General features: G+C 45.8%; 1 protein-coding gene across 8 annotated transcripts in view; it reads left to right on the forward strand.

The window, feature by feature from the left end:
- RPTOR (regulatory associated protein of MTOR complex 1) overlaps nucleotides 1–19,343 on the forward strand; it is a 305,325-nt gene extending 285,982 nt beyond the window's left edge. For 5 of the 8 annotated variants that reach the window (XM_043527662.1, XM_043527663.1, XM_043527664.1 and 2 more), the window contains 7 exons: nucleotides 3,713–3,819; nucleotides 9,470–9,597; nucleotides 10,141–10,227; nucleotides 13,910–14,026; nucleotides 14,129–14,158; nucleotides 14,636–14,765; nucleotides 16,552–19,343. In XM_043527662.1, the coding sequence (XP_043383597.1) occupies nucleotides 3,713–3,819; nucleotides 9,470–9,597; nucleotides 10,141–10,227; nucleotides 13,910–14,026; nucleotides 14,129–14,158; nucleotides 14,636–14,765; nucleotides 16,552–16,620 (668 nt within the window). In that variant the 3' untranslated portion in view covers nucleotides 16,621–19,343. The remainder of the gene's footprint in view (nucleotides 1–3,712; nucleotides 3,820–9,469; nucleotides 9,598–10,140; nucleotides 10,228–13,909; nucleotides 14,027–14,128; nucleotides 14,159–14,635; nucleotides 14,766–16,551) is intronic. The other 3 variants (XM_037914998.2, XM_027818420.3, XM_007056047.4) reach the window with 1 other exon arrangement.
- Nucleotides 19,344–22,494: the final 3,151 nt, after the last annotated feature.

The raw sequence follows: 22,494 nt of genomic DNA on the forward strand, positions 1-22,494 counted from the left end.
AGTGATCTAGATCTTTTGGTAAACTTGGGTACAAGCAAACTATGGGTTTTTTTAAGACTGTTAAATGTCAATGTATACATCTGGGAACGAAGACTGCAGGCCATACTGACAGGCTGGAGGACTCTATCCTGGGAAACAGTGGCTGAAAAAGATGTGGGGGCCGTGGTGGATAATCAGCTGAATGTGAGCTCCCAGTGTGATACTGTGACCAAAAGAGACAGCGTGACCCTGGGGTACATAAACAGGAGACTCTCGTAGGAGCGGAGAGGCTGTTTCACCTCTGTATTGGGCACTGTTGTGACCGCTGCTGAAATCCTGTGTCCAGTTCTGGAGCCCGCAATTCAAGAGGGATGTTGATAAATTGGAGAGGGCTCAGAGAAGAGCCACAAGAATGATTAAAGGATTCGAAAGCCTGCCTTATAGTGGTAGATGCAAGGAACTCAAGCTGTTTAGTTTAACAAAGAGAAAGTTAAGGGGTGACTTGATTACAGTCTATAAGTACCTACCTGGGGAACAAATATTTGATAACGGGCTGAGAAAGGTATAACACAATCCAATGGCTGGAAGCCGAAGCTAGACAAATTCAGACTGGAAATAAGATTTAATTTTTTAACAGCGAGGATAAATAACCATTGGAACAATTTACCATGGGCTGTGGTGAATCTTCCATGGCTGATCATTTTTAAATCAAGATTGGATGTTTTTCTGACATCTGCCCTAGGAATTATTTTGGGGACGTTCTCTGTCCTGTGTTGTACAGGAGTTCAGACTAGATGATCATGTTTCCTCTGGCCTTAGAATCTATGACCTGTAAGTCAGTCCACCCACTCCTACACACCTTTCCCCAGTTTGAACTTTAGTTTTGTTGGGCGCTGAAGAAAGGGAAGTCCCTCTGCAAGATGCAGCTCTCCACGTGTTCCCTAGCTGGAGGGGACTCCTACATATGTGAAGCATCCTCTTCAAAATTAAATTTCCATCCCTTTTCCTTTCCAGAAGTGGAATCTCTCACAGCACCGTTCCTTGGTGCGACTTCTTGCTCTTTCCAACTTGTAAAATCTCTCATGATGAGAAATCTCCACCTTTGTAAGAAACAAAATTTTCCCCTTACCCTCCTGAAGATCCCAGTGACTATGAAAGGAACAAATTTCCCATGGCTACCCCAGAACAAGCTTATTAATCATTGGCACCAACAATACCAGCCAAAACCCTATGACTCATAGAATCATAGAATCATAGAATATCAGGGTTGGAAGGGACCCCAGAAGGTCATCTAGTCCAACCCCCTGCTCAAAGCAGGACCAAGTCCCAGTTAAATCATCCCAGCCAGGGCTTTGTCAAGCCTGACCTTAAAAACCTGTAATGTTCATGTTCTCCTTATCCCTCCCAGTGGAGGAAAATCTGCAGGTTCCAGTTGGTTTAGGGATTATTGCTGCTGACCAAACTGAAGAAGATAATTGTCTTCAAACTGGGGAACATGAATGGAAATTTGGGAGCTTTAAAACTGCCAAACAGAGCCTTGCCTACTTAACTCCATCAGTGATGTAATGGCCGTATCCATCTCAGGCCTGCCAGGTTTATCTTGTCATGGACCATAAACAAGATGACAAATGAAAACACTTTGGAGGTGCTTATAAGCTAAACCACTGCCTTGCTTGGGATGTCTAGCAGCCCTCAGAGTGTCTGGGCAATCCAAAGTAACAGTCAGTTTGACTCACAAGATAAAGATATGAGCTGTCAGCTTAACTGTGGATCCTGAATTTCATGTAATAAGATGAGACCATCAATGTCACTGTCTTCTGATCCTGCAGTACAAGGTGGGATCAGGAGAGGGCTCGGTTGTGCTTTTCCAGGAAGGGAAGTAGGTAGCAAATTAGGTCTGCATCTGCACAAAACACTGTAATCCCATTGTCCTCAAAGCAGGCTTACTATTCATTAGGGTGCTTCCATTTCTGTGCTTCATGCCCTGTCCAATTCTGGCAGCCTAACCTCTTTCCTTGTGGTGGCAGTTAGGATGTTTTCTTTGCTAAATGGTGTCAGTGGGCCTCGAATGGCAACCAAAGCATTGCAAGATATTTAAATTCCTGCTAGTGCTAATTTTGAAGAGCAAGATCAGAAAGAAACCCACTGAATCCCTTTTTGAGAAGGCACCTCTGTGTGTCTTTTTGGGATCTTTCTAGCGTTAGAATCTTTCACAAAAGGTCCTGATGGAAACAAGAAAAATGAGGCTGCAATCCTAATCTATTACAGGGTTAGTGTCTGACTCTTGTGAGTCTTCTTCTGTAATATACCCACCTTGCATTTGGCACCATGTTCTAATCTGTACTATGAGAGCACCAGTGCAAAGCTGCTTGTGAAAAGAGAGGAGACACTAGATTCTATCTTGGTTTGTATAAAAGAGAACTTGTGCATGTAAGAGAATGCAAACATCTGTGCAATGAAATTCATTTCAGGTTTCCTTGCCCTGGGATTTTTTTTCATTTCTGTATGTTCATATGCATAGAAATCTCTCTGAGAAACCCACAGATCCAGGGTCAGTCAGTCTCCCAGCAGAGGAAGCAAAAGATAATTGGTATATGGCTTTCTGCTCAAAGCAGAATGTTTAGGCACTGTGCAGGCAGCTTGTAGCTAGTGTAAAGAAGACCATTCTAATTAAATGTACGGGAGTTCTTCCTTGGAAATTACCCTACCAATTAGGAGTTTGCAGAGCCTGCTATTTCCCAAGTCCAAAGTAGCTACCTTTCTCTGCCATTAGTATGTTGTGTACTTACACACTGTTGACTCTCTCTGTGGCTTTTACCACTTAATCCTCTCAATGGGAGAAGGGGTGAAAGACAGTAATTTGTTGAATAGAAATTGCCATTCTTTGCCACAGCAACGATCACTGGTTCATAAAGTCAGCCAACGTGTCTGTAGCAGGGGTCTGTATCAGATGCTTCAGGGTAAGGTAAAGCCCTTGTAATGCTCCAGTGCCATGGGAGGAAATTTCTTCTAGACCCCTGCTGGCAATCAGTTTTTGCCCTGGAGCATGAGGATTGAGAGCCCTTATACATGTATTCTATCTAGTGTAGCTGCAGAATGTTTTCCTTATCCATACACATCACTTTTTTTGAGTCTTACTGAGCTATTTAACTCAATATCTTGCAGCAGCAAATTCCACAGCTTCACCATTCCTTGTGTAAAAACATGTCCTCTTAATCACATGCAATATTTCGATTTGAGTGGGGATAAGAAATTATGGCAATCCATGGATTCCATAGTCCTTTGAAAGCAGTGCCGTCACCCTGCTGGCTGCCCTAACTCACGCCAATCCAGTCTACTCAAGACACTCTTTAGCCTAGTCTTTTTATAAGGTGATGAATAATGTATAGCTCCATTGTCCTGCAGAGGACTGGTTCCATTTTCCTGTAGAGGCCATCTGGACCTTTTGGAGCATCTGCCAGAAGGGAACTTTGCTGGGCAGAGAGATTCCCCTTCCAGCTCAAGGGGGGAGCAAGTGTCTTCTATTGCACGCCTAGTCCAGTGAGTGAGGGACGTCACTTAGAACTCAGGAACAGCTGGTTTGGCCCAATTTTGAGTGAGTGTGTGTGTGTGATTTTAAGATTTTCCTAGCTATACTAAAAAGCGTCAGATCACAAAACTTGGTCTTTGGCTCTGTCAAGCTCTGTCTGTGTTTATGTGAAGAATAATTTCCATGTCCTGTGTTTTTTCTCAGGAGCGGGGATGGTGGTGGACTGGGAACAAGAGACTGGGCTTCTCATGACATCAGGAGATGTGCGGATTATCCGGATCTGGGACACAGATCGAGAAATGAAAGTACAGGTAACAGCTGCATGTTTGCCCCTTTAGCCCTTTCGCTGCTACGGGAGCTTACAGATCTCCGAGCTGACACCCTGGAATTAGGCACCAGGGAGCGTATTTCCAGGACACATACCATACAGCAATTTAACAAACACAGTTCAGAGGTTTTCAAACTGTGGTCTCCAGCGAGCGGACTTGTCACATGATGCTGGCTCTCCTCCTTTTCAGCTGCAAAATCCCGTTACGAGACAGCTAAAAATACTCTAATACTTTCCTAACGTTACAGTGCTTGTCCCTGTTGGAAGTTGCTGTTGCTCTGCTGAATGTTGTGCAATTGCATATGGGAGAGGAGGGGACCAGGCAGTCACGAATGGGAGGTCAGGTGTCTGATACGGTCTCCCTGTTACAGCATCGTCCTGCTATAGAACACCTTGAGAGGGTAAAGTGCAGTGATGGAGAGGGTGAGGTGCCCCTCAGACTTGGTAGCTTCAGCTCCTAGAATTCTCTTGAAATTATACAGGGCTAATCGTTAAAACACTGTCCATTTTCCTTCCCACCTGCCCTCTAAGGCCCGATTCAGGAAAGCATCCTTATTCAGTAAGCATGCATTGAAGCACTTTCATGGATTCCAAGGCCAGAAGGGACCACTTTGATCATCTATTCCAGGGCTTCTCAAACTTCTTTGCACCACGACCCTCTTCTGACAACAAAAATTGCTACACGATGCCAGGCGGGGGGCCAGGGCCAAAGTCAGAGCCCCACCACTCTTGGCAGGGGGGAGCCAAATCCAAATCCCAAGGGCTTCAGCCCCAGGCGGGGGCCTCTAACCTGAGCTGCCTCCACACTCAGGGCTGAAGCCCTTGGGCTTTGGTCCCAGGCAGTGGGGCTCAGACTTCGGCCCTGGGCCCAAGCAAGGCTAATGCCAGCCCTTGGTGACCCCGTTAAAACGGGGTCCCAACCCACAGTCTGAGAACCACTGATCTAGTCTGAACTCCTGTGTAACACAGGCCACAGAATGTCCCCAAAATAAATATTTTTTAGCAAAATATCCAGTCTTGATTTAAAAATTTGTCAGCAATAGAGAATCCACCACGACTCTTGGTGAATTGTTCCATTGGTTATTTATTTTCACCATTACACCTTATTTTCAGTCTGAATTTTTCTAGCTTCAATTTCCAGCCATTGGATCATGAGATCCCTTTCTCTGCTAGATTAAAGAGCCTATTATTAAATATTTGTTTTCCATGTAGATACTTATAGACTGTAATCAAATCACCCCTTAACCTTTTCCTTAAGCCAAATAGATTGAGCTCTTTGAGTTTGTCACTGTAAGGCAGGTTTTCTAATCCTTTAATCATTCTTGTGGCTCTTCTCTGAACCCTCTCCAATTTATCAGGGCTTTCCTGAACTAGGGCTTGAATGCTTAGGATGACATCTATATGAGACATTATCTGATCTCACACCAGTATGGCTGAGATCAGAATCTGGCCCAGGACTGTGTGGCCACAGACTATAAAGCATTGAAAGTGCCCATTGCTTCTGCAAGTGGCTGCCCAGCACCAGCCATCTCTTAGACCAGTGGTTCTCACCCAGGGATACGTGTACCACTGGGGGTATGCAGAGGTCTTCCAGGGGGCACGTCAACTCATTTTATTTGCCTAGTTTTACAACAGGCACTAGAGCCCTGCAGCAGAGCTGGGATCCCGCAGGCCCTGCAAGACCCACTGCCATAACAGCAGGAGAGGGATAAAAATCCAACAATCAATGTGGGAGCGCTTGGGAGTGAGTATAGCGGGGGATTACGGGAGCAGGGTTTAAAAAATAGTCCTACTGCACCGCAAACACCATGAGCACTCGGGCCAGCAGCCACCGCTCTCCAGCTGCCCGGGTCTGAAGGCAGCACCGCCCCAGCAGCAGCTCAGAAGGGTGTCATGGGATGGTATTGCCATTCTTACTTCTGTTGTCAGAGCTGGGCAGCCGGAGAGTTTTTAAGTGAGGTGAACCTTGGGGTACACAAGACAAACCCCTGAAAGGGGTGCAGTTAGTCCGGGAAGGTTGAGAACCACGCTCTTAGACAGTTTCCTTTCAGATTTATGGGGCTCTGCTGAACTTGCCCTTCAGGACTCCAAGCTCTTACCATTATTTCATAACAATGAAATGCTTCCCACCTTTAAAATGCTCCTGCACCAAAGCACATATATTTCCATTTAAAATAAATGAGGACAAAAACTGTCAGCTTGCATGTCAACTGTGATCCAATTAAAATGCTAGGTTTCAGAGTAGCAGCCGTGTTAGTCTGTATTCGCAAAAAGAAAAGGAGGACTTGTGGCACCTTAGAGACGTAACAAATTTATTTGAGCATAAGCTTGCGTGAGCTACAGCTCACTTCATCGGATGCATTCCACTGAATGCATCCGATGAAGTGAGCTGTAGCTCACAAAAGCCTATGCTCAAATAAATTTGTTAGTCTCTAAGGTGCCACAAGTCCTCCTTTTCTAATTAAAATGCTGTTTAGGTAGTGTAAGGAGAAGCAGCAGATCTGCAAGAATAAAGTCACCATGCAGGGGGAAATGAAGACTAGTCTCCAAAGCTTTTAGAAATTAATTACCTCTCGATGAACATTAATTATGACGCTTCTGACCCTGCAATGCAGCATAATTAAGCCTATGCTAATCTTAATTATTTTCAAATATTATTTTGTCTGTGTAAATCAGAAATCAGTAGGGTGAAAATATTTTAAATTAGAATCGTTAATGATTGTATTGAGAGTATCTAAAAGCATTCGATTTCTTTTTTTTTTTTTTCTAATTGTGCAAATTGGTTTTGTTGAGATCCTGATGATCAAAACTTCCTCACTTAGTCACTCTACAAAGCTGAGATTCGGCACTGAGAGCTAATAAAGATGCCTTCCCACCCTTTGAACCACTGCAAGAATACCTTTGGGGGCGAGTTGCATATAGCAGCAGAGCAAGTACTTTCTTTCCACACCAGCTGCATGTTCCTGCCACAGAGAATAAAATCCAATTGTGGATCTTATGGAGTTAGAATAACAGTGTAAAAACAGCCCCCAAAGTTAGGTGTCTCCAGCAAACAGTTAATTCAGCAAAGGCTGCAAATGACAGCTAGAGAAGGTGAATGCACACAGGAACAAAACCAGGATTCAGGTGTGAAATTAGCTAATGCAATTCCAAAGTGCCTATTCAGTTGTTACCCTCGCTTGAAAATGTTTCTCCGTTTTAGCTGTTTAATTCTTCTTCACGGTTGTATACCTATTATTCTGACTAATTCTTTTGTTTGTAGCAGATAAAGAGGGCAAAGCTACAGCATTAGAATAATAGTGTAGGGTGTATTTCCACCAATATCATCCTGGTGCTTTAAATTCTTATTCTCCAGATCAATACTTTTAAAAAGGTATGCAGTCTCTGGCTTCTGCTGATACCCCAAAAGTACAAACTCTTTTATCCTAGTGCAGGGAAGTGGGAGAGAGGACTGCTGGGTTCTAGGGTTGGCTTGGCACTGTTGCACTGTGTTACCGTACACAAGTCACTTAATGAGACAAGAAATCATTAGATATTCGCACTCAAACTGAAATTTAAATTCCGCCTTTTCTCTGTAATATCCTGGGACCAACATTTCCACAACAACACTGTAAACAGCAAGTCTCTTAATGACATGATGCCTTAACTTATCCATCTGTAAAATGGGAGTAATAATTCCCAGCCTTACAGGGAGGTTTTAAAGGGTTTTGAGATCCACTGATGAGAGGTGTAAGAGAGAGCCAAAACACTGATAAAGTAAAAATGGAAATGACCAACCAGAATGGCTGTTACCCAGAATGACTCTAATTATGACTAATGGGAGTCGTTTTCTGGCAAGATGATTTTATTCTTTCCAGAGGACAAAGAGGGTTTCAGAACTAATGGCAGATGAAGTGCTCACATGGTATATATTATGGTATAAAGTAGAAACCTGTGAAACGAAAAGGCCTACTGTTGTGCCAAAGCTTTTCTTAATAGGTTTGTTACTTCCAGTTGCTCTCCATTGCCAAAGTATCTGCTCTTCCAGGAAATAGATTTTGGGTTGATGCATGGAAATGTCTCCCGCTTAACAGATCTATTCTTTGATCAGATCAAGTGTCCTACTGCTTTTCAGTACTCTGGAAGTTTATTCCTTTCTCAGAGGCACGTTTAAACTGCCTTGCAATATTTGTGTTTTGGTTTGGTGCACAGAGTTATACTCTGCAGGTCCGTTCCTTTAACAGGAGTTTAAGTAGATGCTTCTGCCAATAACGTGCTCTCTCTCCCCTCTTCGTGTAGGTTTGGTTTCTTTTTTACGTCTGACTTAGCTGCAAGCTATTTATTTTCAGTGAGTGTGTGTCTCTTCAGTGGCTCATCTCCTCCTGCTTTTTTAACCGAGGTTTTATTATCCACCTTGCCTTTCTAGCAGCATTTACAACTAACAGAAGCTGAAGATGTTTATGGAAAGAATTCCTTGTGAATATTTATCTTAACTAATTAGGTGTTTTTAGGAGGAGAATAACAATGATTCTTCCTGGACTTTCTCCTTTATTTTGGTGTGTAAAGTTTAATTATTCCCAAAAGCTGATCTTTGAACAGAGCTTGTTGTGCTGCCACAAAGGAAACCCACGTGTGTGTCTCGCTGCCGAGGCTGAGCTCTGAGGACTGAGGGAGTGACTCATTCAGGCTGCAGGGACAGTCCTGATTCAGTGACCCCATACTCACCGCTCACAGATTCCTGTAATTGCCTTGACAACAGCCTGGCAGAAAGCTAGCCATCCCTGGGTATGTGTACACAGCGTTTTGGAGCGAGCCTCTTCACCCGGATTTGCAGGCTTTGAGTTAGCAGGGCTTGCGCGAGCGCTCTAAAAATAGGGGTGTGACAGCTCTTTGAAGTTGTTACTCTGGTTCTGAAGTCCACCCACTTCCCTAGGCTTCAGAGCCTGAGCTCCAGCCCAAGCCATAACTTCAAAGTGCTGTCTACACAGCTGCTTTTAAAGCGCCAGTGAAAACCCCACTAGCCCAAGTCCTGAGCTTGGAGGCTCCTTCTGAAATGCTGTGTAGACATATTCCTTTTGTCCCAGCTGGAGGTTCAGTTTTGCCCCCATGTGAGTGCAGAACTGCAGGGTTAATAACCTTACAGGGGAGGGAGAATGTGTGAAAATCATAGTTTAAATTGGCTTGTGATCAGGGTAAAGGAGAGAGGAGATTCCTTGAAACACGTAGGTGAGCCTGGGTCCAGCAGAAGGCCCTTTTGAAGGTAGCTAATGGGGACAGCTACACTGCAATAAAAGACCCGCAGCATGGCCATGGTTGGCTCAGGTCAGCTGACTCAGGCTAATGGGGCTCGGGCTGCAGGGCTAAAAATTGCAGTGTAGACATTCAGGCGCAGTCTGGAGCCCAGGCTCTGAGACCCTTTGAGGGGGGTGGGTCTCAGAGCCTGGGCGCCAGCCTGAGCCCAAACGTCTATGCTGCAATTTTTAGCCCTGCAGCCTGAGTCCCGCGAGCCCAAGTCATTTGACCTGGGCTCTGAGATTCGGTGCCACGGGTTTCTTATTGCCGTGTAGATGTACTCAATGTTTCCTATTTTGGGCTGTGGATTTAGGAGGCCCTTTACGCTTTCAGCCTGGTTTGTGTGTGTGCTTTGTCCCTAGGATATCCCCACAGGAGCTGACAGCTGTGTGACCAGCCTGTCGTGTGACTCTCACCGCTCATTGATCGTGGCAGGGCTCGGTGATGGCTCCATCCGTGTCTATGACAGGAGGATGGCTCTGAGTGAATGGTAACGAACTACAGCGTTCCCTTTAGCCCACTGCAGTCCTCCTGACTGGCAAACGATCTCCTCCCTGAGTCTTACTGGTCTCTTGTCACAAAGGCTCCACATTCAGAGTGCACTTACCAGCTGTCACGCTGCCTTCAGTAACTAGAATGCGTCACTGAAAGAATTTGTAATGTTTCAGTGAGCCCTTTATAGCCTTCGTTATGGTACCTGTGTGCCCAGTCCTGCTCGTTAATATTATCCCACCTCAGCAACCTTGCCTGTTGGTTCAGGAATTTTCTCAGCTGACTCGGAGCTCTGTGGTACTTCCCTGCCTAGTGACAAGGATCATGTCCTGCATCATTAAGCCCCCATATTTGCTAACAAAGGCCAGAGGTGTGAGAAGGAATGGCCCTTTTCTTCACCTCCGTGATTTCAACCAGCAGGACTCAGAAGGTCCCTAGCTGCAGAGCTCCAGCTGCAGATATTAGAGGAGCTCACTGTGCCTCCTCAGATTTCCTCTGTCTTCCTTCCAAAAAGTTTCCCCTTTCTCTGCTTGCTCCTCAGCCGCGTCATGACCTACCGGGAGCACACAGCCTGGGTCGTGAAAGCATATTTGCAGAAACATCCTGAAGGCAACATCATGAGTGTCAGGTAAAAGGGTCTTGAATATTGGAGACATTTTCCCCTCCCTTTAAAAATTCGTCACTGATATGTCAACACCAAAGAAGGTAAAGCTCTGCACTTTGGCATTTCAGCTCAGCAGTTAACTCCTGCTCCAAAACTTGGTGAGGGAAGGGAAGGAGAAGGAAAGAAACCTGTAGCCTACCTGGAAGGGAATGAGGGGGCTCAAGGAGACATTGTACGCTCTGTTTCTGCTTCCTTATTACAAATGGCCTTGTGGGGGTCCTAGGTGAGAGGACGTAAGAAGGGAGGACGTTCACTCTGCATCCTCTGGGCATATTGCTGTGCTGGATTACTTCACCATATAGCAATGTTCTACACATAAAGACATTTCTGCTGCTCAGTAAATACTGTGTGGAGAGCAGCCGATATTTATTTGCCTGTTAAAGGGACAGCAGAATACAATTTACAGTCACAAAGATGCAGTTTGTCTACAGAGATGCTCTTCTTCCTTGTTTACAGAATGAAAACAGAACCTAATTCTCCAGGACGTAATGCTTTCCGGAGGCAGGGGATAGAGTGGCAAAATTTATAACGATTTTTAGAAAGGGGCTTAGATGGTGCAGCTGCCAGATTTGTAGTTCTCCTGTGTTAGAGTTTTTAATCTTCCTCATAATCTCCCTCAGCAATCCCAGGGAGCCAGGTCGGCATCACTGCCTTGCATGCCTCGCTTCCTCTCCACCACATCCTCCTCAGCAGTGTCAGAAAGACAGGAGAAAATGTCTGGTCCCCCATCCCAAAGCAACTGGACAGTGGTCAAACAAGCTATCCTGCAGTTCATTTCCTCTCCAGAAAGGAATGTCTTTGGGCTCAGAATAACTACGGTATCCATGAAGAGTGGCTTTTATAAAAGAATTCTCACCAGCAACTGGTTCCAGTATAACTATTTCCTGAAGTGCCTCAGACATTTGTGTTGCCAACTTCACATAGTAGGAAGTCACCAGATAAACCCACCCACATACACACACACACACACACACACACACACGAGTGTAGTCACAAAAACATTCACAAGCATCTCAATAGTGTTAATAAAATCCATTCCATGCTCTTACTACATTTTATTGCACGCCAGGAGCAACTACACCAGTACACCGTCATCATCAGGAGGGCGCCCTCTGCTCATTGGGAAGGAAACTGCAGCCTTCTGGTCACTGGGAAGGGCGTATACTGCAGCCCAGTACGGCTGGGGTTGGTTAATGTCAGCTGAGCCTCCCTTTCTTGCCAGCCTGGATTTGAGCCAGCAGGTTAGCGAAAGGGAGGGCCCAGAGCCGGGGGGAAGAGGGCATTCGCTTGGCCTGAGCTTGGTGCTGCAGAGAGTCAAGAAAGTAGATTTAAAAACAAAAATCCGCTTGCTGGACCCCTTCCCCACACTTCCAGGGTTTGATTTCTGAAAACAGCTGGGCAGCTAACCCCAGGCCAAGCCAGGGGAAGGAGTAAAGGAGAATTGAAATCAAGCTAGCTCCACCTTTGATCCTGTAGTAAGGGCTTCATCCCTGGAGGCACGGTGCCCCCCGTTCCACTGGGGCCATGGCCCTGTCTCATCCCACCCCACCTTCCGTCCGTTCGGCTCTCCTCGCTAGCTAACCTGCCTCCCCCGCCCAGCCCGCTTCATTAGCCAGTCTTACCCTGCATCACAGGGTGTGCTGCCTACTACAGAGCGGCGAGAAAGAACATTTGGATAAAAACAAGCCCTGGCAAATGTGCTGCTCTCTCCAACGTGCGCCTGGCTTTAGCAAAGTATTTAATTAGCCTCCACAGACTTCATTTCCTCGCCTGCAGTTTGTAGCAATCTCCGCACAAGCAGCCGTGGAATGCGATTCCTTCCGAGGACGTGCTCAATTGAGACGTAACGACATTGACTTGGTGTGCAACACAATGTAGTAAAAAGAGCATGGAATGGATTTTATTAACACTTGAGCTGTTTGTGAATGATTTTGTTACTATACATATTGGTGACGTCTTTCTCTGAATGGTACGGTGATTGGCAGTGACAGTCGCTAGGTTTATCACTGGTCACTTGGACACTTATTTTCTCACTAGGGAAACCAAAAAGTCACTAAATCGGCAATGCTGGCAATAATTACCCAGCAAAATCCTAGAGGACCCTCATCTGGATCAAAAAGCATGAGAGAATGAGTTTATAACCTAGAATTGACCATTGTAACCAGATCACCTGGGGAAGCTCACTCATACGGCGAAAGGGATCATGATACCTAGGCTGAATAGTCATGTGGCCCTTTGTCCAGCCATTTTGATCTAACCGCTAGTGCCGTGATTAGATTGTCCCAGTATCTAGTAGCCCTTTAAGGATTCTTACTCCAAAATCTCAGCTTTTCAGATTCATAGAGCATTGGAAGAGGTAGGCCCGGCTAGCTGTGCCTTGGACTCACTTCCTAATTGTGCTTAATTGTGGAGAAAATATGTCAATTGTGGGGAGGGGGTGGGGAACAGCATGTCAGGTACAGAGAGCCACCTGTGCCTATAAAGTAATCTAGCTTTAATAACCCCTCTGCTTAAGGAATAATCAGCAACCGAGTTTTTAAATTTTCATCTGATCTCAAAATCCCATTGTTTGGGGCTGGGCTAGTTCCTTGAAATACTCCAGCCCCCGCTTGTGCAGACTGATCTTTCTGTGAAGTTTCAGTTGTCTTTACATAAGCGCCACAGTTCAGAAACAGCTGTGCTAAAGGTGACCAGTGTCCTCCTAATTACTGCTGGTTCAGGATCGCTGTCTCTAATGATTATCACTGGGCCTCTCAGCAGCGTTAGACCCAGTGGAGTCTGACATCCTCATACTAGTTAGAACCTGCTGTTATTCAGTTTAAATCTTGCTTATCTCATCCCCTGGTGTCTGTTTCACTGGGTCAGAGCAGCCATGAATCTTTTCCTTGTTGCTGCCTTACCCTGTTGGCCGTATCTAGGGCCAGTTCTGTTCTGCACTGGTAGCTTTGCCTGGATCAACCCTTAGAAGATACAAGCTGTTAATCAGCATTTGCTGACATCTGCTCCAAAGGGTACTCTGAACAGCAGGGGACTTATGGACCAGAGACCAAATAACTGGCAGAATGGGCAGTTCTGTAGGAGCCCCTTGGATCACTGCCTGCTGCTGGAATGTAGCAGTCACACGGGACGAAGGAAAAGGAACTGGGGCCTCATACACGGCTTGTTGTACTGTGTGCGACATACCAATGGAAGCACTTTCGTCATGTGGACGGGGGTGGGGTAAGATAGTAGTCACTCTTCGGGACAGTGAACATTCTTTCCTTTCTGTGTGTGTACAGCATCTAGCCTACTGTGGATCCTACTGGAAACAAATGATGCTGGGGTGGATAACGTCACAATGCGGGACGTAGACGGGGAGAGGTGGTACTGGGCTGAATCTCTCCTCGGGTGTAGTCCTGTCAGCGCCATAACCCGGGCAGTGCAGCTGCCCAGGGCCCAAAGCCGCAGGGGCAGAGAAATGACAGAATAAAACTGTAGGTGGCGCAAGTAGGCTTCCTTGCCCCGGGCACTAAAATGCCCAGTTACGGCTCTGCCGTGCGTCATGGTGGTCTGTTCACAGGCAAGTGAGTGGCCTTTCCTCTGGGACTTTTGAGGCTGCACTTCCAGTGGGACAGAGTCTAATGTTGTGAACCTCCTCTGTTGATAGTGTGAATGGAGATGTCCGTTTCTTCGACCCCAGGATGCCAGAATCTGTGAAGGTTCTTCAGATAGTCAAAGGGCTGACCGCCCTGGACATTCACCCACAGGCCAATCTGTTTGCATGGTAGGTTCTGACCCCATCCCACCTCCTCTGTGGAACAAAGAGAGACGAAATCCATCATTACAAATACCATTCATGTCTCTTTTTCCCCTTTGCTATGACCAGTGCCGCTTCATTCCCATGTGTGCAGTTCAGGTATTTTAACCCTTTTGTGTGTTGTTGAAACCTTTGCACTGGTGACTCAGAGTGATGGTGCAGGGTGTTGCCGGTTCTCAGTGTGTCAGACTCCCTACCCGAAGGCAGCAGGTGTATGCCAGGGCTGAGAGGGGGGCCCCAGCATCCACTTCACGGTCACGGTGCCATGGTAGCTGTGGGAAAACCACCTTAGGGGAACATGCACTTTCATTGGCTCTATATATTTTACATCTTGAATTTACAGCAGATCGGGTAGATCCTCAGTTCGAGCCTGTCTATAAATCTCTCTGTGCTGAGGCTGCTGCAGCATGGATTAAAACCAATCTCTTTGCTTATAAGAACGCATGGTACACACTTTTGCTTTATAAATGACTCCCGTCTCCATAGCCAAGCAGTAGTGAGTAGAAAACCCTTTATGTAGAAATGAAGAGTATTGTCAGAATGTGGTGAGTATATGATGATCTCTCTTCCTTCCAGTGGCTCAATGAATCAGTTCACTGCAATCTACAATGGGAATGGAGAGCTGATCAACAATATCAAATACTATGATGGATTTATGGGACAGAGAGTTGGAGCCATCAGCTGCCTGGCTTTCCATCCTCATTGGGTCTGTATTTTCTTTTTCACTTCGGAATTTTTTTTTGCAGTTCTGAGTGAAGTTCTGTGAAAAAGGGGCTGGTCACAATGACTAAAGACCTGCCCTTGTACAGGAGGCTGCTGCACAGTCTTGCCCAACACAAGTGCACCTTAGTCCCTAACCTGCAACCTAGCTGCTTCCGTCCAGGAAGCCACCCTGCTCTGTCAGTGCAGTGCAATCCTATCCCAACAGCAGCGCATGCTGCTCCGGGGCCGAACCTCCGGGGCAAATACGGCCCGTTGCACCAAAGTGTGCAACAGTTTATTAAGGTGCAGAAATGCCCACTAAGGGCTAGAACAGGATTCCAAACTTCGGAGCCATTTTTGCTCACTGGTTGCCTGCCCATTTTTTCATTTCGCTCTGGAACTGCCTTTTGATTTAGCTTTTCGCTCATGGCAGCTTATGCCAGAGCTGTTCTGTAAGGTGTGTCAGCCTAGGACTCAGCTGAGCACCACCATCCTGCTCTACAGGAGCCAGCTCTCTCCACCAGCACATACACATGAGACAAGCCAAAATTTTAGCCCAGATTACGGAGCACCTCTTTATTCTGTTGCTCTTCCTCTAAAACTGATACCACCACCGAATGCCTCGGAAGTGGCTGCTGTCTCAGCAATGTAGACCGAACCCACCTTACCACCATAATACACTGTAGGTGTGCATGGGGCTGTGCGGTAAAAAAACCGGCTGAAAATATAAGCGTTCCTGCACAATCTAAAGGCGAGAGTTCTTAAAATTCAGAACAAAACAGGGTGGAGAGAGGACTTGCAATGGGAATGTGTCGCGGAGCAGGTGGCTCTGCACTGTTCTTTAGAAAGAGGGGAATGAGGGTGTCTGGTAGTTGTTTAATTAGGAGATGTCACACATTTGCAGTATGGCCTGAGACGGCTGGAGATGGGAATAGGTGAGGGAGATAGAAGGAGGAGCAGAAAGTAGGTGGACGGGGAATAGAGAGCAGGTGAAAGTTAAATGAGGCAGTCATGCTGGAACCTTGAAGGGTCAGGGCATAAGTGGTTTACATTTAACGAGAAAGGACAGTGGCATTTGATGAAGAGCCTGAAGCAGTGGAGAGAGCAGTGAGAGGAAGGAGAGCTATGATGTAACATGCTTTTGGCCCTCCGATCTGGGGGCGGGGTGGGGGGGACTGGGGTAGTGGTTTCTCTGGATGTGCATTTTACATCCTGAGGAGGAAGGCAATAAAGGGGAGCTTGTGCATCTGTCTGCTGCTCCTTTGCAGTGGGAAATCACCCTGCAAGAAGTCAAACACCTAATGAAAGTTTTGGGTGCTGGGAAGAGGGGGTTAGCAAGTCTGAAAATTTTGTCTCCTTTAAAATAAGCAAACAAAGAAACCCTCTAGGCCTGGTCTCTTAGAAGCCTGGAATTGCTCCTGGGGTTTTCGATAGACAAGTGTGCTAGTTTTCAATCCAGGGGATTGTTTGTAACAAACACATTTCTGATCATTTAGAAGAATTATAGTAGAAGTTGGCAGCTAATGGCCACCATAATTTTTGCCTTCAGCTGAAACGGTGGCAAACAATGACATATAGCCTGGGACAGGTGGAGGAACCAGTCTGTTGTAGCTACCATGGCAGACCCAGCTAGGAGTTCCCTAGCATCTGGCCAGCATTGCTCAGAATGCTGAGACTCGCCACCTGGGCTGATTTGTATCTTGTAGCCCAAATTGCTTTGCCCCTTTCTTTTCTTTTTCCCTCCCCCCATGACTCCTGCATATTTCACTTGTTTGCTCTCTGTCCCACAGCCTCACCTGGCAGTTGGAAGCAATGACTACTACATCTCCGTGTACTCGGTGGAAAAGCGGATCAGATAACAGCAGCCTCACTGGAGAAAGGGAGAGTCCCAGCGGGCAGGGCCATGTCTCACCTGTAATGTAGATAGAGAAATGATCGACGTGAATGTTTAGTGTTGGCTGCTGCTGCTGCCACCCATAACCTGAACATATTTTTTTCTTCTGACTCAGCTACTGATGACTTGCAGAGGTGGAAAGAGAGACAATCTCCTGTTTTCATTTCAGCCGTAACCTCTAAAAACTACAGAAAAGGAACATTTCTTTTTTGTTTTCAATGGTTGCTTCTGTTACAAACATGGTTCCAAGGCTCCAAAGGACTGGATGAGACAATACCTTTGTGAGGGGCTTTTTATTTGAGTCTTTGTTCCTTTGTTTCATGGGGGTCTAGGTAACTTAAGGAATGAAGTCAGGACTCACCTACAGCTCCATGCTTTCTCACCCTACCAAGTGACCCCTCTGTTACGTATCCTGTGCCAAAGAGCAGTCCCTCTGGCAGACAACAGGATCCCAGCTGGCCGCCTGCAGAATATCACACCTAGTCTTGAGAAATCTGTCTGTAACAGAGAGAAGGGAGACAGGAAATCATCTGCTGTGCTTGCTGGCCTCCCTCTCTCGTGTTCCTTCTCCAGTGGAAGTACAGACAGAGCGAGCGGATGAGTGTGCAAGGCAGCGAGGAGGAAGAGGGAAGGTGGTTGCAGGTAAGGAGAATAGGAGCAGTGTGGAACACTGACAGGCCATATAGCTCTGCATCCAGATGGAGGAGAACCAAGAAAATGAGCAACATCCTCTGTGCCCTAAGGAAATTGGATCGTCACTGATGTCACTACTTTCTGTTCATGGGCACCTTCGTATGTCAGTGCAGATGAATGGGGTGAAAGACTTTGTCTTATTCACTCCATTGTTTCAGGAGTCGCTGTCCCTTTGCCCACAGTACGCCCCCAAAGCACATGAGATGTCCTGACAACTGCAGACAGAGAGAGGGCTTGTTGTAGCCCTGCCTTAAACCGTAGGCTTTCCTTTTGCTCAGAAGTGCTAATATTCGGCTAGCTAATGGACGTGAACATTTTCTCATACGTGACTGTATGCACCCAGCTGTATACATGTGCATTTGCATGCACCTTGGTGTATATGCATCTGGGCATATTTGTATGTGTCTGTATGAACCCAGGCAGATACGCATTGCATTGGCATGTCCTTGTGTGTTGACACATCTGGGCATCCATGTGTATGTTCTGATCACAAGAGAATCACTGTCCTGGAGGGAGAGGGGCCAACAGCAGATCCTTCTGCCTTGTGCAAGACCATCTTGTCCCCAATGTCTAGGGAAAGCTAATACCCTCTCCCACTCCTTTCATGCCTGTTGGTAATGAAGATTCCTGTCCCTTGGAATCCATAGTGTGTCTGGAGATTGATTTGGGGAAGGAGGTGGCAAAGCTGAAGGGAGCATTTCCCCAGTAAAGTACTGTCTAGATGTGAATCAGCTGGGCGGGAAGAACAAAACCCTGTAAAGTAACAATGATGATGCTAAGCTATCCAAATCTAGGAAAACTCTCTCCATTCTGGTTCTGGCATCACCGTTACTCACAGGCCAGCAGAGATACCTAAGTCAATGACAGTAGTGTTAATGAGAAAAGAAATGAACAACATTGTTGCTTTTTGTTGTGGGCAGTAGCTTCACCTCCCCCACTGAACTCAGCTGGGGATGGCTGACCGTGTCCCTGCACGTAACATGCCAGAGCATTTTGCTTCCGGAGATGCTCATTCAGCATTCACGCAGCCTGAATGCAGCCAGGCAATGCCATGGCATCAGAATCACCCAGGATGCTATTGTGCTCTGCCGTTAAAAGTCAAATAGTAAAACGCTGCTGTCTGCAAATCTCAAAGTATTCCTGTTGCAAGGTGGCTTGAGCTGAGGGGACTGAGGCAGGTACCCCAGCTGGGGCACTCCCCCCACTCACAAGCACAGCTGCAGCCTTCTGTACCCTCGGGTGATCTACGGGCCACCTCACAGGATGCTGAATCGAAAGCGATGGAAGGAAATCTGGAGGAGCTGCTGTTTTACCTAAACCTCTGTGTTTTTCTACAATGTGGACTTCCAAAAGTTAGTGATGAGTTTAAAAAAAAATTGCCTCTCTTGGTTGCCCATTGAGCTGCTGTTACACACAGATTTACTTGCCCCAGTGTCTGTTACAGTGGTACCAGTCTCCACCCTCTGATTACCATGCCTGTCCCTCTGCGTGTGGCTCTGAGCTCAGGGAATGGCCAAGGACCGGCGTGCTGGCCAGCATTGAGACAGAGGTTGGGATTTGCAGATAACTGACTAACATGCACTATTTACAAACACCATAGATTTTTAACCTCAATCAGTGGATTTGTTTAAAGAACAAGCGATACCTGGCAGAATGCAAAGGTGCATTGTGGGAAGCTGCTTTGTCTTCATACCAGCATTCCCTGAACGCCCTCCCAGCCTCTGCAGCCAGGAGTATGGTTTTTAACTGACTCGGCCTGTTGAGCTTTCATCTAAGCGTGTGTGCGTGTCTGGGCTCTGTTTTCACAGGTCTGATGCAAAAATTCAATCATGAAGTTTAACCAAGGCTCTGGAGAGCATCCTACCTAAAAGTTCACTTATCTCTATTTATTTTACAAAAATAAAAAAGATATTAAAAAAAATAAACTCCGAGATTGTAATGTGAGAGTAAAATAAATACCAACAATAAATGGTTAATAAAGTATAAATGCAGAAACAGCCTGTGGTCAGGTCGTTTTATTGTAATGAATGGGAGGAGTTAGTGTTGCCTAGTCTTGAGAGCAGGAAAACGGGCTGTGTAGGGTGGGGGGAAAATCATAGAAATGTAGGGCTGGAAGGGACCTCAATATGTCATCTAGCCCAGTCCCTGCCCTGAGGCAGGATTAAATATTATCTAGACTATCCCTGACAGGTGTTTGTCTAACCTATTGTTAAAAATCTCCAATGAGAACCCATAACCTCTCTAGGTAATTTGTTCCAGTGCTTAACCACCCTGACAGTTAGGAGGTTTTTCCTAATGTCCAACCTAAATCACCCTTGCTGAAATTTGTGTGTTGCTTCTTGTCCTGTCCTCAATGGTTAAGGAGAATAATATATCACTCTCCTCTTTATAACAACCTTTTACGTACTTGAAGACTATTATCATGTCCCACCTCAGCCTTGTCTTCTCCAGAGTAAAAAAAACCATTTTTTCAATCTTTCCTCGTAGGTCATGTTTTCCTAGATCGTTTATCATTTTAGTTGCTCTCCTCTGGACTTTCTCTAATTTGTCCACATCTTTCCTGAAGTGTAGTGCCCAGAACTGGACACAGTACTCCAGCTGAGGCCTTATCAGTGCTGACTGAAGTGGAAGAGTTACTTCTCATGTTTTCCTTACAACACTCCTGCTAATACAGCCCAGAATGACGTTCACTTTTTTGCAACATTTAGTTTATTTAGTTTGTGATCCAATATAGCCCCCAGATCCTTTTCTACTGTACTCTCTAGGCAGTCATTTGCCATTTTGTATTTTTGCAATTGATTATTCCTTCCTAAGTGTAGTATGTTGCATTTCTCCATATTGAGTTTCATCCTATGTGATTCAGACCATTTCTCCATTTTCTCAAGATCATTTTGGATTCTAATCTTATCCTCCAAAGTGCTTGCAACCCCTCCCAGCTTGATATCATCTGCAAACTTTACAAGTGTACTTTCTATGCCAAATCATAATCATAATATCCAAATCATTTATGAAGATATTGAAAAGAACCAGACCCAGGACAGATTCCTGCCGGACCCCTTTCAGTCTGCCCTTGCGGCTTGATTTTGAACTGTTGATAACTAGTCTGTGTAGTTTCCAGCCATTTGTGCACCCACCTGTATAGTAAGTTCATCTCAGCTATATTTCTATAGTTTGTTTATGAGAAGGTCATGTGAGACAGTATAAAAGCCTTACTAAAGACGAGATAGATGACATCTTCTGCTTCACCCCCCCACCCCATAAGGCTTGTTACCCAGTCAAAGAAGGATGTTAGGTTGGTTTGACATGATTTGTTCTTGACAAATCTACGTGGACTGTAACTTGTCATCTTATTTTCTTCTAGCTGCTTACAGATAGATGGATTATTTGCTCCATTATCTTTCCCCGGTACCAAAGTTAAGCTGAATGGTCAATGATTGCCTGGGTTGTTTTGATTCCCATTTTTATAGATGGGTACTATATTTGCCCTTTTCAAGTCCTCTGGGATCTCTCCTGTCCTCCATGAGTTCTCAAATCTAATTGCTAATGGCTCAGAGTTCTCTTAAGCCAGTTCCTTAAGTATTCTAGGATGTATTTAATCAGCCCCTAACTTGTCTAAATAATTCTTTAATTGTTTGTTTCCTGCTTTAGCTTCACTCAGATCCTACCACGTTTACACTGATGTTCACTATGTTAGTTGTCTGATCACTGCTAACTTTTTTGGTGAAAGCTGAAACAAAAATGGCATTTAACACTTCAACCATTGCTGTGCTTTCTGTTGTCTTTCCCTCTTCATTGAGTAATGGGCCTACCCTGTCCCATGTCTTCCTCTTACTTCTCATGTATTAGTAGAATGTTTTCTTGTTACTCTTTATATCCCTACCTAGTTTAACCTCATTTTGTGCCCTGACCTTTCTAATTTTGTCCCTACATGCAGGTCACTGAAGAATTCCTGGTTAAGCCACGGTGGCCTCTGACCACACTTCCTATCTTTCTGGCTTTCTAGTCTTCCTATCTGATTCTGCCAATGACTTGCTATGTGACCATGGACAAGTCATGCTGTGCCTCAGTTTCCCCATCTGCTAAATGGGCATGATTCTGCTTTTTGAGATCACAGTTGAAAGGCCCTTGTCATTTGCATTGTACTATTTCTAATCATTTCCCCATGAGCATGTAAGAAGGAGCCATCAAACCCTGTGCTTCAGTGAACTTGGGGTTCTCTGTGGGGAAGAGTGTGGCACTGTCATTGAGTTGCTTTTGATAGGGATACGTTAGGTTTCAGCATTGATCAGTCAATAGTGGCAGGCTCATCAGGGGTATGGGGCAAAGCCTAAGAGCTCCAGCAGGAGAGAGGGAATGGGAGCGTCTGTGGGGCTCCATTGTGGATGTGAAGGGATCTTTAACAGAGGGAAAGAAAGAAGGGAGGCCCTATAGCTTTCACTTGGGTACTTCCCTGGTTTTCAGCATGTGGAGGTAGAACTTGTTCTGTCTGGAAACCCCCTGCACAGCACCCCTGCAGCACATTCCCCAGGTGAGAGCAGACAGGGGCATGCGTTGGTGCCTCTTGGTGCAGTGGGGGAAGGGAAGGTGAGTGAATGGGTCTGTGAGCGAACAGAGAACCAAGAGTTCATTTCCACTGACACTGCTGTAGAAGTTCTGTCTCTCACTCAGGCTGAGTGCTGCCAGAGACAACATGTATCACTTCTCAGGGATGCCATGAGCAGCACCAGTGGAGGATCTGCTGTCCACGAATTGAGAGCATACATCCATTCTCATCCACCTGGACCTCTCTGCAGCATTTGACACTGTTGACGATATGGTAGAGCTGTCTCATCGGAGAGGGATCTCAGGGGTCCAGGGTAAAACTATTTGAGCCTGTGATGAATGTGGGAATTTTGGTAATTTTTTAATGATTCCTGTGTGCACCTGTGTTTCCCACTGGCTTTGCATCACTGTGCATGGAGTGAAGAGAAGGGATGAGGCATTTGACTCACATAGCAACCTGGTTGGAGACTAGAGTCATTAACAAGCTGAATAAAGTCTACACATGTGAATGGAAGATCTAGAAGAGTCTCAATGGCTGGGACTTAAAGACCTAGTGACCAACAACCAAGAGAAAAGAGATTTCCCTCCACTCCCCTGCAGGGAA

The sequence above is a fragment of the Chelonia mydas genome, chromosome 14 (assembly GCF_015237465.2).
Source record: "Chelonia mydas isolate rCheMyd1 chromosome 14, rCheMyd1.pri.v2, whole genome shotgun sequence".
Classification (NCBI taxonomy): Eukaryota; Metazoa; Chordata; order Testudines; family Cheloniidae; genus Chelonia; species Chelonia mydas.